Source organism: Aquarana catesbeiana, linkage group LG10, assembly GCF_042186555.1.
Source record: "Aquarana catesbeiana isolate 2022-GZ linkage group LG10, ASM4218655v1, whole genome shotgun sequence".
NCBI classification, from domain to species: Eukaryota; Metazoa; Chordata; class Amphibia; order Anura; family Ranidae; genus Aquarana; species Aquarana catesbeiana.
The window spans coordinates 113,442,411-113,457,055 of NC_133333.1; the positions used below are offsets into that span (position 1 = coordinate 113,442,411).

The 14,645-nt window shown below is 48.5% G+C and overlaps 1 protein-coding gene across 3 annotated transcripts in view; it reads right to left on the bottom strand.

Moving 5' to 3' along the window:
• Positions 1 to 14,645, bottom strand: part of ANAPC4 (anaphase promoting complex subunit 4) — a 170,924-nt gene that overhangs the window by 39,237 nt on the left and 117,042 nt on the right. For all 3 annotated transcript variants that reach the window (XM_073602472.1, XM_073602470.1, XM_073602471.1), the window contains exon 22: positions 18 to 115. In XM_073602472.1, the coding sequence (XP_073458573.1) occupies positions 18 to 115 (98 nt within the window). The remainder of the gene's footprint in view (positions 1 to 17; positions 116 to 14,645) is intronic.

Consider the following 14,645-nt stretch of genomic DNA (forward strand, 5'->3'; position numbering starts at 1 on the left):
TAGAAACAGTGACTTACGGCAGGTTTTGCCAGGCATCTATCAATAACAGCTTCCATCTGCCGTTTCACAAAATGAAGTGACTTTTCTATATAGGAAGGAAACAGTAACGGGCTTTCTAGAAGGAAGGAAAAGCAGCATTAGGTCCGCATCACATTGCTATTTATAAACAGTTCAAAAACATATACAAATAATTATTCTAAAAGTTAAAAAACTATTACTGTAGCATATTTTTAAAAGGATGCACTTGGTATAAGTCTCCAACCTCTGCTAATCCTCACTTTCCAAATGCTGGGACCAAACAGGTAAAACTAAGATGAATGTTGCCCTCTGCAGTTGCAGTTGTTTGATGTTATACAGGTATATGTGTCACTTTCTACCCAGGAAAGGGACAACCAATTTATGAACAGTTGTTGTACCAGATGTGCAGACTGATATAAACCTGGCACCCTATAATCCCACATGCCTATGAGTGCATTAAATGCAGCTTATTTCCATGGAAACAATGGGAAATTAAAAAAAAAAACGCATCCCTAATGTCACCGTATTGCTAGATAATGCAGCAACTTTCAATGAGGTCATGAACATACGAGTAAACACAGACTTGAAGAAATAATATAAACTTCCCATATGCCCCCAAAGGAGAAACAGGAGGGAAAATGGGAAAAGGGGGTATTTGTATGTGCCACACAATCCAAAAAAAGATAACAAAATTAAATATGTAGTTTTATTGAGGTTATCAAACAATCAGATAGAAAAACATGTGTCATCAGCTACAATCCAATATCATAACTGTGCATCTGGAAATTAAAGGGGTTGTAAACCCTAGTGTTTTTTCACCTTAATGCATCCTATGCATTAAGGTGAAAAAACTTCTGTCAGTGACCGACCTCACCTAAGCCCTGGAATTTCCAGCGGCGAGGACGCGCTGTTCTCGGCACTTGATTGGATAGATTGATAGCAGCGCAGCCATTGGCTCCCGCTGCTGTCAATCAAATCCAATGACGCGGGGGGGGCCGAGTCCGGCATTCGTGTCTATGGACCCCCCGGGAGAGCGCTTCTCCTAGGGAGTTACCTGATGTGGGGAGGAGCCGCAAGAGCCGCTGAGGGACCCCAGAAATCAAGGATCGGTGCCACTCTGTGCAAAGCGAGCTGCACATTGGAGGCAAGTATGATATGTTTGTTATTTAAAAAAAAACAAAAACAAGGCTTTACAATCACTTTAATTAAAGAAGGTGGGATTGACACGTTTTGCTTCAAAAAGCTTCCTCAGCATCCACTTCTTTGTAATGTTATAGCTGGCAAATGACAAAATAAATCAGACACCATCCAGTATGTATACAACATACATAATGAATAGCACAAAGCAAACATTTCACAGATAGAAAAAATGAATTCACAAGCTGCTGTTTAGGATTTGAAGAGAATAAAAATAAGAGGGATAAGGGACAGATACAAAAAAAAAAAAAACCTTGAAAAATTATTTATTCTGCAGAACTATTTAAAAGCACCCTTATGCCGCGTACACACAGTCGGACTTGCCAACGAGACAAGCTCTGTTGGCATTTCCGACGGAAAAATTTAGAGCATGTTCTCTATATAAGTCCATCAGAAATGCCGACAGAAAAAGTCCGATGGGGCATACACATGGTTGGATTATCCAACCAAAAGCTCCCATCGGACTTTTTTTGTCGGAAATTCCGACCGCGTGTACACGGCATTAGAACCACGCTGCGTTCCATAATGATGAGATGAACTTTATGGCTGAGACCATGGATGTTGGGCCCTTCCTCTAACATGGGCCTATGTTCCATCGCTTATGATAGCAAGAATCCTTTTGGCAGCACTCTGGAGGGATCAAAATGATTGGGGCAAATCCGCTCTTACAGTTCAAAACTTTTCTGCCAAAAGAGCTTTTTGACACAACCATAGTACCCAAGTCACCAGCTTCTCTACTCAGCGTCAAGTAATTCTGGTTCCACGACAAGAAGAAAAATCCTGATTTTATTTAATTCTATTCCTTGTGCCAAAGGGGTTGGGAGCTACAGGCCAGTGTTAGAAACAAGATGGCTCAATCTCTTCCTGCATGTAAAGTCTGTTGCCTTATGAGTTTATGTGAAATCTCCATTAATCGCTGTAAAATATTGCAATTAGAAATATATTTAAGTTAGAGGGAAATATATTTAAAATACTGAGTGTTGTGTTGGGGTTACTGTAATTAGTTCAACTTCAAAAAGTTAGCCTTTTGTTTTCCCTGATAACATCTCACCTGGGTAGTAAACAACAGCCTTCTTTGACTCATCCACTCAGGCTGTGCCCAATATACATTTACTAGGTACAGTGACCAATTAGGGAGAATTATATTAGCCACACTACAGAAAGGAGGGGGGGATATAATGCTTTGTGACCAAGCTAACTCACTCTTTGGTGTGGGAACAGACAGCAGTCACCATGGGCTGACCTGAAGTTAACAGGTAATCTAACTCTATACTTGCATCTTATATTGTATTGTATTGTATATATGGTTCTGTGAGTAATTTGTAAATATCATGTAAGCCAGTGGACCTACACTGTACATTGTGCTGTAAATACTGTCTGGTGTGTAATTTGTATATATTATGTAACCCTATTAATAAATGTGTATTGTGGATGGAACTACCTCTTTGTTGTAAGATCTCACAGATCTAGATATGTATATGTCCATACTACCACAATGATTGAGGTGTATGCACAAAATACAGAACTAGACAACAAGTCTTTCAAAATGAAATTGATCCAGACGATAACAAAAGCTGTTTGCAAAAAGGATTGGCTACTGTCCATAGGCCTTTAGGGTGCTTTTCTGTCTTAAAGCGGGGGGTCCACCCACACCGCCAAAAAAAATAAATATTAAAAGCCAGCAGCTACAAATACTGCAGCTGCTGACTTTTAATACATGGCCACTTACCTGTCCCAGGGTCCAGCGATGTCGGCAGGCGACGCCGAGAACCCGCTCGGTTCTCGGCAGCTGCCGCCGCCATCCTAGGTGAGGGAATCAGGAAGTGAAGCATTGCGGCTTCACTTCCCGGTTCCCTACTGCGCATGCACGAGTCGCGCTGCGCATCCCAAGTGGTCCCCGCTCTCTCCTGGGAGCTGTGTGTTTCCCAGGAGACAGCGCGGTGGGGACGGGAAGAGGCGTAGACTCCCATGGGAGTCTATGCCGGAAGTGGGTGCAAATACCTGTCTTAGACAGGTATCTGCACCCCCCTCCCCCCTGAAAGGTGCCAAATGTGACACCAGAGGGGGGGAGGGTTCCGAAAAGCGGAAGTTCCATTTTTGTGTGGAACTCCGCTTTAAGTTCCAGTTCTGCTGTGCACCTTTCGGGATTGCCACTGCCCTAAGAACATTTATGAAAGTCCTTTTGCTTTGGTAGCCGTGATCTGGGTATCAGGAGTCCCAGTTTATCGTTACCTGGACAACCTCCTGGTAGTAGGAAGGTTGAAAGAAGAAGTTCTGGCCAAAAGAGATCAGACACTTTAATATTTGTCCAGATTCAGGAGGCTGGTAAACAAGGACCAGCTAGAATCTATGCAAAATGTAGTATACCTGGGAGTGCAATTCGATACAGTGGTAAAAGGAGTATCTTCCTCCACAGAAGGTAACTGTGATTCTTCAGAATATTGAAAGAATGAAGTGTCATTCCTTCCTGCCAGCCCAGCAGGGTCTATATCTACTGCGGGTTCTAGCAGCTACTATTCCAATTCTGCATCAGTGGGACAGAAAGACACTTGCTCAGCCTATATGGATTGTGGATCAGGTGAAAAACAACCTGACATGGTGCACTCTATAGTCCAATTTGTTTGAGAGAAGGTACCTCAACCCAGGAGACTGTATTACAGCTACCTCTGACACCAGTTCCCAGTGCTGTAGGGCTCAGTGCCTCGATCAAACACTGGCAAAATGGGTACACCCCCAAACACATCCTCCAATGTCCTTGAAATGAGAGAGCAGCCTTTCGTGCCAATCAGCATTTTCATCCTATTCTGCAAAGGAAACAAGTAAAATTACAAGCTAGCCGCTTCAGCCCCGGAAGATTTTACCCCCTTCCTGACCAGAGTACTTTTTGCGATTCGGCACTGCGTCGCTTTAACTGACAATTGCGCGGTCGTGCGGCGTTGCACCCAAACAAAATTGACGTCCTTTTTTTTCCCACAAATAGAGCTTTCTTTTAGTGGTATTTGATCACCTCTGCGGTTTTTATTTTTTGCGCTATAAACAAAAAAAGAGCGACAATTTAAAAAAAAAAAGCTATTATTTTTACTTTTTGCTATAATAAATATCCCCCAAAAATATATAAAAAAACTATTTTTTTCCTCAGTTTAGGCCGATATGTATTCTTCTACATATTTTTGGTAAAAAAAAAAAATTGCAATAAGTGTATATTAATTGGTGTGCGCAAAAGTTATAGCGTCTACAAAATAGGGGATAGTTTTATGGCATTTTTATTATTCCTTTTTTTTTTTATTAGTAATGGCGGCGATCTGCGATTTTTATCATGACTGCGACATTATGGCGGACACATCGGACACTTTTGACACTATTTTGGGACCATTGTCATTTATAAAGCGATCAGTGCCATAAAAATGCATTGATTACTGTGTAATGACAATGGCAGGGAAGAAGTTAAACATTAGGGGCGATCAAGGGGTTAGGTTTGTCCTAGGGAGCGATTCTAACTGTGGGGGAAGGGGGGGGGCTACCACTCACATGACATCGATCACTGCTCCCGATGACAGGGAGCAGTGATCTTTGTCATGTCACTAGGCAGAACAGGAAAATGCCTTGTTTACATAGGCATCTCCCTGTTCTGCGGCTCCGTGACATGATCGCCGGGACACCGGCGGACATCTAGTTTGCAGGTCCCGCGGGCATGGTCACGCTTTACGCAGTGGGCGCACGCACGCCCGCTAGCCCCAATTAAAGGGGACGTACAGGTACGCCCATTTGCCCACCACTGCCATTGTGCCGACGTATATCGGCGTGCAGCGGTCGGCAAGTGGCTAGACAACACCAAGGCTGCTTCTTAAATAAATCGAAAAAGAGGAACTTGCGATCTGAATCAGCATTGATGTTTCAGTGGGCAGAAAATCACTTAAATACCAGCAACCCACATTCCAGTAGTGAACAACTCACTTGTGGGTTCTCTGGGTCACAATTTTCCAGATGCAAAGGAATGGTCATGAAGTGCTTGATCAAAGTCTTTCAGACACTAGGATGCCCAACAATAAAACTGATAGGCTCCAGTTACATTATCCAGTTCCAATTATCAGCTCTTGATATACTTCTTTGCCCCCAGAGAAGAGATCCAGGCAAAAGGTACAGCAATTAGCAAACATCAATATACGTGGATAGATGCCAGAAAGAACATTCAGCTGGCATGTGGACACTCAGGATCAGGTGGAGGAGGGAATCATAACATTTTGGGGTAAACACCCACCCAATAAAAGGGTCTTTTCCCACATCCATCTGATACAGAGTAACTGCATGCCAACTGAAGGTGTTTTTTTTTTTCACTGGTATCTATGATTGTGTATTGATGTTAGTTATTTGCTGTACTTTTTGCCTGGATCTCCTCCCTGATCTAATGAAAATGTATATGGTGCTTGTAAGCTGGGGTCTGCTTCTGTCTCGGTATATGAACTGTGAGGAGATCTTGTGCATGTACTACAATCATGTTCACCTCATACCAAAATGTCCTCATACCAGTTAAAGCTTCTTTTCCATATCTATCCATGTGTTATTGATGTTTGTTAATAGCTGTAGTTCTTCCTGGATATCCACCCTTGTCTAATGAAAACGTAAATGGTGCTTGTAGTGGTCAGTTTGTCTAGATCAGGGGTCCTCAAACTTTTTAGACAGGGGGCCAGTTCACGGTCCCTCAGACTGTTGGGGGGCCGCACTATAGTATAAAAAAAATATGAACTAATTCCTAAATTCCTATGCACACATGTTTTTTGTAGTGCAAAAGAATAAAAGAATGAATAATAAATAATAATATATATAGGGGATGAACAGGGGGACAGAGGGATGGACAGGGGGACAGTGGGATGGACAGAGGGGTGGACAGGGGGACAGAGGGGGTGGGGGGGCAGTGGGGTGGACAGGGGGACAGAGGGATGGACAGGGGGACAGAGGGGTGGACAGAGGGGTGGACAGGGGGACAGTGGGGTGGACAGAGGGGTGGACAGGGGGACAGAGGGGTGGACAGGGGGACAGTGGGGTGGACAAGGGGACAGTGGGATGGACAGAGGGGTGGACAGAGGGGATGGACAGAGGGGGGGACAGAGGGGATGGACAGGGGGACAGAGGGATGGACAGGGGGACAGAGGGATGGACAGAGGGGTGGACAGGTGGACAGAGGGGTGGACAGGGGGATAGTGGGGTGGACAGGGGGACAGTGGGGTGGACAGGGGGGTGGACAGGGGGACAGTGGGGTGGACAGGGGGACAGAGGGATGGACAGTGGGGTGGACAGGGGGACAGAGGGGTAGACAGGGGGACAGTGGGGTGGACAGGGGGACAGAGGGGTGGACATATAGTTGCCACATCATCCCTTTAATCCAGGACACAAATTAATTACACAGTTTCTGTGGCTGATTAAGGTGGTAATTAAACTCACTTGGTGCCTTATCTGCATTAAATCAGCCTCAGAACCTGTGTAATTAATATGTGTCCTGGATTTAAGGGATGATGTGGCAACCCTAGGTGGACAGGGGGACAGAGGGGTGGACAGAGGGACAGAGGGGTGGACAGGGTGACAGTGGGGTGGACAGGGGGACAGTGGGATGGACAGGGAGACAGAGGGATGGACAGGGGGACAGAGGGATGGACAGGGGGACAGAGGGATGGACAGGGGGACAGAGGGATGGACAGGGGGACAGAGGGATGGACAGGGGGACAGAGGGGTGGACAGGGGGACAGAGGGGTGGACAGGGGGACAGAGGGGTGGACAGGGGGATGGACAGGGGGACAGTGGGATGGACAGGGGGACAGTGGGGTGGACAGGGGGACAGTGGGGTGGACAGGGGGACAGTGGGGTGGACAGGGGGACAGAGGGGTGGACAGGGGGACAGAGGGGTGGACAGGGGGACAGTGGGGTGGACAGGGGGACAGAGGGGTGGACAGGGGGACAGTGGGATGGACAGGGGGACAGAGGGGTGGACAGGGGGACAGTGGGGTGGACAGGGGGACAGAGGGGTGGACAGGGGGACAGTGGGGTGGACAGGGGGACAGAGGGGTGGACATATAGTTGCCACATCATCCCTTTAATCCAGGACACAAATTAATTACACAGTTTCTGTGGCTGATTAAGGTGGTAATTAAACTCACTTGGTGCCTTATCTGCATTAAATCAGCCTCAGAACCTGTGTAATTAATATGTGTCCTGGATTAAAGGGATGATGTGGCAACCCTAGGTGGACAGGGGGACAGAGGGGTGGACAGAGGGACAGAGGGGTGGACAGGGGGACAGTGGGGTGGACAGGGGGACAGTGGGATGGACAGGGAGACAGAGGGATGGACAGGGAGACAGAGGGATGGACAGGGGGACAGAGGGATGGACAGGGGGACAGAGGGATGGACAGGGGGACAGAGGGATGGACAGGGGGACAGAGGGGATGGACAGGGGGACAGAGGGATGGACAGGGGGACAGAGGGATGGACAGGGGGACAGAGGGGTGGACAGGGGGACAGTGGGATGGACAGGGGGACAGTGGGATGGACAGGGGGACAGTGGGGTGGACAGGGGGACAGTGGGGTGGACAGGGGGACAGTGGGGTGGACAGGGGGACAGAGGGGTGGACAGGGGGACAGAGGGGTGGACAGGGGGACAGTGGGGTGGACAGAGGGGTGGACAGGGGGACAGTGGGATGGACAGGGGGACAGAGGGGTGGACAGGGGGACAGTGGGATGGACAGGGGGACAGAGGGGTGGACAGTGGGATGGACAGGGGGACAGAGGGATGGACAGGGGGACAGAGGGGTGGACAGGGGGACAGAGGGGTGGACAGGGGGACAGTGGGGTGGACAGGGGGACAGTGGGATGGACAGGGAGACAGTGGGATGGACAGGGGGACAGTGGGGTGGACAGTGGGGTGGACAGGGAGACAGAGGGATGGACAGGGGGACAGTGGGGTGGACAGGGGGACAGAGGGGTGGACAGGGGGACAGAGGGGTGGACAGGGGGACAGTGGGGTGGACAGGGGGACAGTGGGGTGGACAGGGGGACAGTGGGGTGGACAGGGGGACAGTGGGGTGGACAGGGGGACAGTGGGGTGGACAGGGGGACAGAGGGGTGGACAGGGGGACAGTGGGATGGACAGGGGGACAGTGGGATGGACAGGGGGACAGTGGGATGGACAGGGGGACAGAGGGATGGAGGGATGGACAGGGGGACAGTGGGATGGACAGGGGGACAGTGGGATGGACAGGGGGACAGAGGGATGGACAGGGGGACAGAGGGGTGGACAGGGGGACAGAGGGGTGGACAGGGGGACAGAGGGGTGGACAGGGGGACAGAGGGGTGGACAGGGGGACAGAGGGGTGGACAGGGGGACAGTGGGATGGACAGGGGGACAGTGGGATGGACAGGGGGACAGAGGAGTGGACAGTGGGATGGACAGGGGGACAGAGGGATGGACAGGGGGACAGTGGGATGGACAGGGGGACAGAGGGGTGGACAGGGGGACAGTGGGATGGACAGGGGGACAGAGGGATGGACAGGGGGACAGTGGGATGGACAGGGGGACAGAGGGGTGGACAGGGGGACAGTGGGATGGACAGGGGGACAGAGGGGTGGACAGGGGGACAGAGGGGTGGACAGTGGGATGGACAGGGGGACAGTGGGGTGGACAGGGGTCCTCACTTGTTAGCAGGCTGTTGCCTGAAGCCTCCGCTCTCGATGTCACCCTCCGTGCCTCCTGTCTGCGTGAGGAAGACGTGAATCTATGCTGTGAATCGCGCGGGACTGTGCTGGAAACTACACTTCCCAGCATGCAGCGCGACACACGGAGCCCTCCATTACTGGGGTGGGGGAGGCGGCTTGAGCGGAGTGGATATGCTCCCTCCTGAAGCAGAGTGGACCTGCCCAAGCCGAGCCGACCTGGCCCCGGCCCGAGCCTGGCCTGTCAGGAATCCGGCCCTGGGTGGGGTGGGCCGGATAAATGACCTCGGCGGGCCGCATGTGGCCCGCGGGCCGTAGTTTGAGGACCCCTGGTCTAGATAAAGGAAATGTGGGGAGATCTTGAGCATGTACTAAATTGTATTGCTATGGCTTTATTATGCTTCCTTTCATAAGTACATGAAATCTGAACAGCTGTTTGAAGTGCTTCTTCTTTTAATTACGGGGAATACGTTTATCATGGAGTTTTAAGGATATATATATGGAATGGTCTCCTTCCTTTTTTCCCCCCTAACCCTAATACAGAGGAAAAGCATCAACAGCACATGTTGTATCAAAGAAGTCTAATCTCAAATTACCTAGAAAAAAATGTCTTATCCTGTCAGCAGACACAAAGAAAGGTCAGCCAGCATCCGCAAGAACGATCACATCATGGCTTCTTCGAATCATCAGGTTGGCCTACAACATTCTAGAAAAGATCCTCCAGATCTTAAAGCACATGCTTCAAGAGGTATGCTGACATCATGGGCTTCAGCAGCAGACGCCCCAGGAGAGGCGATCTGCAGAGCAATGAAGCGGTCTTCTCAGAACACTTGAACATGAGCACAACCAAAATGGATGTGGCAGCTGCCACACATGCCAAGTTTGGAGGTAAAGTCTCAAATTCTGCCATTTCTCCTGTTTAGTAAAGTAGATCCTTAGCAGCAGCAGCCACTCAGTTCCCAGTTGTGGTGACTGTGGGACTACTGGAATATTTCTACCAAATACTAAATTTTCCTTTAGTGGGGCCTCACTAGGTCAGATCTATTTCCCTTGCAGGTAGCTTGGAATGTTGGATATGTTATCGGCATGTCAGCTGTGGGTGAGGCTCAGCATAGTAGTGGTGACATGGTGAGGCAGCAAGAAAGGAAACTGTTGGTAGGTATCAGATAGGAATTTTCCATTTCATACAGGTTTACAAATATTAAATTGAGGAAATTATTATACAGAATTTATATAGAACCAACAGTTTGCACAGAACTTTACAATGTCAACGGAAACAGTCGAGATAAAATGCAATTTAATTCAATTCAATACAAGAGGATTAGGAGGGCCCTGCTCCTGAAAGCTTATAATCTAAAAGGGAAGGACAAGTGATAGAAAAAGTATTACCCATGAGGAATTGTCAGGAACCATGAAACAGACGGAGACAGAAAATGCAGTAAAAATCACACCTTTTAAAAAATGGTACAACTGGTAAACATAGTCAAAACATAGCCAGGGTTCGGTAGCCAAATTGGGTAGTCAGAACAAGCCAGGAAATCAGGGAGCCAGAGATCAGTATAGTCAGAGGCACCAGACATGATCAGAAACCAGAAGGGACGTCAGCCAGGCAAGTCTTCAACAGGAACACAGCAGAGAGTCTCTAGATATGTTTGACCAAGGCGAAGGAAATTGATGAAATGAACCAGGTAGTTTAAATAGCCCGGAGGGGCTGGCTGTGGGCTTGACTGATGAACAGGGAATGAACAACAGGTGAGCCACTGTGGAACAATGAGTTCTGGCAGTTAACCGACAGCTGAGCAACCTGAGCACAGAGAAGGAAGGACTGGGAGCCCAGTACAGTACCGCCTCCTCAATGACCCCTACCCCTTGGAGGAGCATCAGGTTTGAGGGGAAAAGCACAGAGGACGACAGGAGGATGTACATCCGAGGATGAGACCCAAGAGCATTCCTTCAGACTGTACCATCTCCAATGAACCAGGTACTGTATGCACCCATGGAACCTACGGGAGTCAGTGATCAATTGTATCTCATACTCCTCATGGTTCTCGACCTGCACCGGGCAAGGACATGGTACCGAGGTGGTGAAGTAGCACACCAAAGATTTCAATAAGGAGACATTAAAGCATTCAAAATATGCCACTGGGTTGATCCTACGTAGAATACGGAAAGGCCCAATAAATCGTGGTGCCAGTTTCAGTGAGGGAACACGAAGTCAGAGATTACGAGATGACAGCCAGACCCTCTCCCCAACCTGGTAGGAAGGTGCAGGTAGGCGTCGGCAGTCAGCATGGAGTCTGTACCTCTCACTGGAACGTCACAAGGACTCCTGGACATGCACCCAAGTGAAACGAAGATCACGGAGATGCTCCTCTAATGCAGGAATTCTTTGAGGACAATCGGGAAGCAGTATTGATGGCACTATTGTGAGCAAACTCCCCCCAAGGTAGGAGGTCTGACAAGTTGTTATGGTGGTCAGAAATATAGCAGTGTAGAAACTGCTCCAAGGCTTGGTTGGCTCATTCTGGGGCCCCATTGGACCACATATCACATATGTGTGATACGCAGAGGAGAAGGAAAGCTGAATTTCTAACTGTGCACAAAAGGCTCGCCAAAACCTGGATACAAACTGGCTACCCCTGTCCGAGACGAAAACCTTAGGTAGCCCATGTAATCGAAAGGTCTCCCGAGCAAAAATGGATGCCAGTTCTTTGGATGTGGGCAACTTCTTAAGTGGAATGCAATGTCACATTTTCGAGAACCTGTCAACCACCATAAGGATAACTGTGTTGCCCTGGGAGTTGGGTAACTTCACAATAAGATCCATAAACAGGTGGGTCCAAGGCCTCTCTCCATTGGGTATGGGTTGTAGGAGGCCCACTGGAAGGTGTTGTGGTGTCTTGCTCATAGCACAGACGGAACAGGCCACTATGAAGGCAGCTACATCAGCGCAGAGACTAGCCCAAATGAGTCGATTCTTCCCAGGGTGGCCAGCAGCCTTGGGAGAATGGTAAATCTGGAGCAAAGCCGTGCGGAGACTATCAGGAACAAAGCAACGGCACAAGGTTTCTCAGGAGGAGAATGGATCTGAACAGCAAGAATTCTGTCACCCAAAGGCGAAGTGAGACTGGTACGAACCGTAGCCAGAATACGATCGGGAGGTATCACAGGAACCAACTCCATCTTGGAAGCGGAGGAAAACTGCCACGACAATGCATCAGCCCTTACATTCTTAGTACCGGGTATGAATGGGACTATGTAATTGAAGCTTGACAAGAAAAGAGACCATCGCGTCCTTCTGGGAGAGAGGCATTTAGCCTCACACAAGAATGTGAGATTCTTATGGTCAGTCAGAATGAGAACAAGCACAGTGGTACCTTCAAGGAGATGCCTCCATTCTTTAAGGGCTAAAATGATAGCTAAAAATTCTCTGTCCCCAATCTCGTAATTGCATTCTGCAGGAGACACATTTCTTAGAAAAGTAGCCACAAGGACGTATAGCGCTCTCAGAGGTAGGACGTTGAGACAGAAGGGTGCCCACTTCAGTCTCAGGTGTATCAACCTCAAGAATGAAGGGTAGCGTATAATCAGGATGAGCCAACACAGGAGCATAAACAAAGGCAGTCTTCAGAGACTCAAAGGCTTTAATGGAATCCAGAGACCGATTCTGTGGGTTACCGTCCTTTCTGGTCAGATCAGTCAGGGGTTTGACCAGAGAAGAGAAGTTCTGAATACATTTCTGATAATGATTGGCAAAGCCAAGAAAACGTTGTAACGGACGTAGACCTACGGGTCAAGACCACTGTAGAACTGCAGACAATTTCTCTGGGTCCATCGAAAAAAAACGGCTGCAAAATGTCATAAGCCAGAAATTTAACCTGTTCCGATGGAACTCGCACTTCTCCAACTTACAATACAGGCTATTATCTCTCAACAACTGTAGCACACGGGAGACATCTGTGTGGTGGCTCTAGCGATTTAGAATATATGAGAATATTGTCAAGATAAACCACCACACATTGCTGCGACATATCTCGGAGAACATCGTTGAATAAATCCTGAAAAACTGCAGGAGTGTTACAAGCGCCAAACGGCATTACGAGGTATTCGTAATGTCCTGTCCTGGTGTTAAACGCAGTTTTCCATTCGTTGCCCTCCTTGATCCTCATAAGATTGTAGGCCCCTCTCAGAACGAGTTTTGTGAAAACCGTTGCTCCCTTGAGGCGGTCAAATAATTCCGTAATCAATGGAATCGGGTAGGCGTTATTAATCGTGATGTAATTGAGGCCCCTATAATTGATACAAGGTCTCAGTTCACCACTCTTCTTTTTCACAAAGAAGAAGCCAGCACCAGCAGGAGTCGAGGATTTACGGATGAACCCTCGAGAAAGTGCGTCAGCAACATAGTCCTCCATAGCTTTATCCTCCGAGACAGACAAAGGGTAAACCCGGCCAAGGGGAGGCATAGCACCAGGTTGAAGGTCAATTATACAATCATACGACCGGTGTGGAGGCAAACTACCGGCTTAAACCCTTGTCAAAGACATCGCTAAATTTGCGGTACTCCTCTGGCAAGGAGGAGAGGGAAGAGGTGCACAAGACCTTTCCAAAAACATATCTTACTGTATTGTGGCGACCAGGAAAGAACCTCAGCACAAAGCCAATCAAAAGAGGGGTTGTGCCTCTGTAACCAAGGATAACCAATAACCACTGGATAATGAGGAGAGGAAATGACTAGGAATTGGATTATCTCATGGTGAAGAGCTCCTACGGCCATGGTCAACGGAGTAGTCTCATGAGTCACATGGGCAGGCTGTAGCGGTCTTGCATCAATAGCCTCAATGGCAAGTGGAGTGGCATGAAGCTGCAGTGAAATCGAGTGCTTAGACACAAAGGCACCATCTATGAACAGGCCTGCAGCCCCAGAGTCAATTAGAGCCTGTATCTCGATAGACGGCTCAGACCAAGAAAAGGTAATCGGAACCAGGTGCTTATCCTTTTGGATAACTGGGGACGAAACAACACCACCTAAGGTCTGTCGACTACAGGACCTCAAGGTGTGAGCTTTTCCCAGACGGGTAGGACAAGACTTCAAAAAGTGACCTGCCTGGCCACAATAAAGGCACAATCTCTCCCCTCCACCTCTCATCCGCAGAGAGATGTGTGAAGCCCAAATGCATGCGTTATACTTCACTGGCAGACTCGGTACCAGGAGGCATGGGAGGTGAGGGTTGGACTGCAAAGCTCGGAGCCAAACGTACAGGAGGCTTCCGCAAGCGCTCCTTAAAGGAATGGAGTCTGGAGTCAATGAGAATGGCAAACGTGATCAACTTCTCCAGATCTGTACGTATGTCTCGGGCTGCTTTCTCATCTTTGAGGTTATCTGAGAGACCATGAGAAAAAGCAGCCACGAGGGCCTCATTGTTCCAAGCAACCTTTGCTGCCAGAGTAGGGAAATTTAATGGCGTATTTGGCAACAGTTCTCGTACTTTGTTTGATGGACATGAGGTTCTTGGCAACAGAAGTGGAGCGTGCAGGAACGTCAAATACCCTTTTAAAGGAAACCACAAACTCTGGGTAACTCAGGACAATGGGTTTTTGTGTCTCCCATAGAGGGTTTGCCCAGGCCAAGGCTCTATCAGAAAGCAAAGAAATGATGAAGCCTACTTTGCTTTTGTCCGTGGGGAATGCCTGAGGCAGCATCTCAAAAGTATATCCCAACCTGGTTTA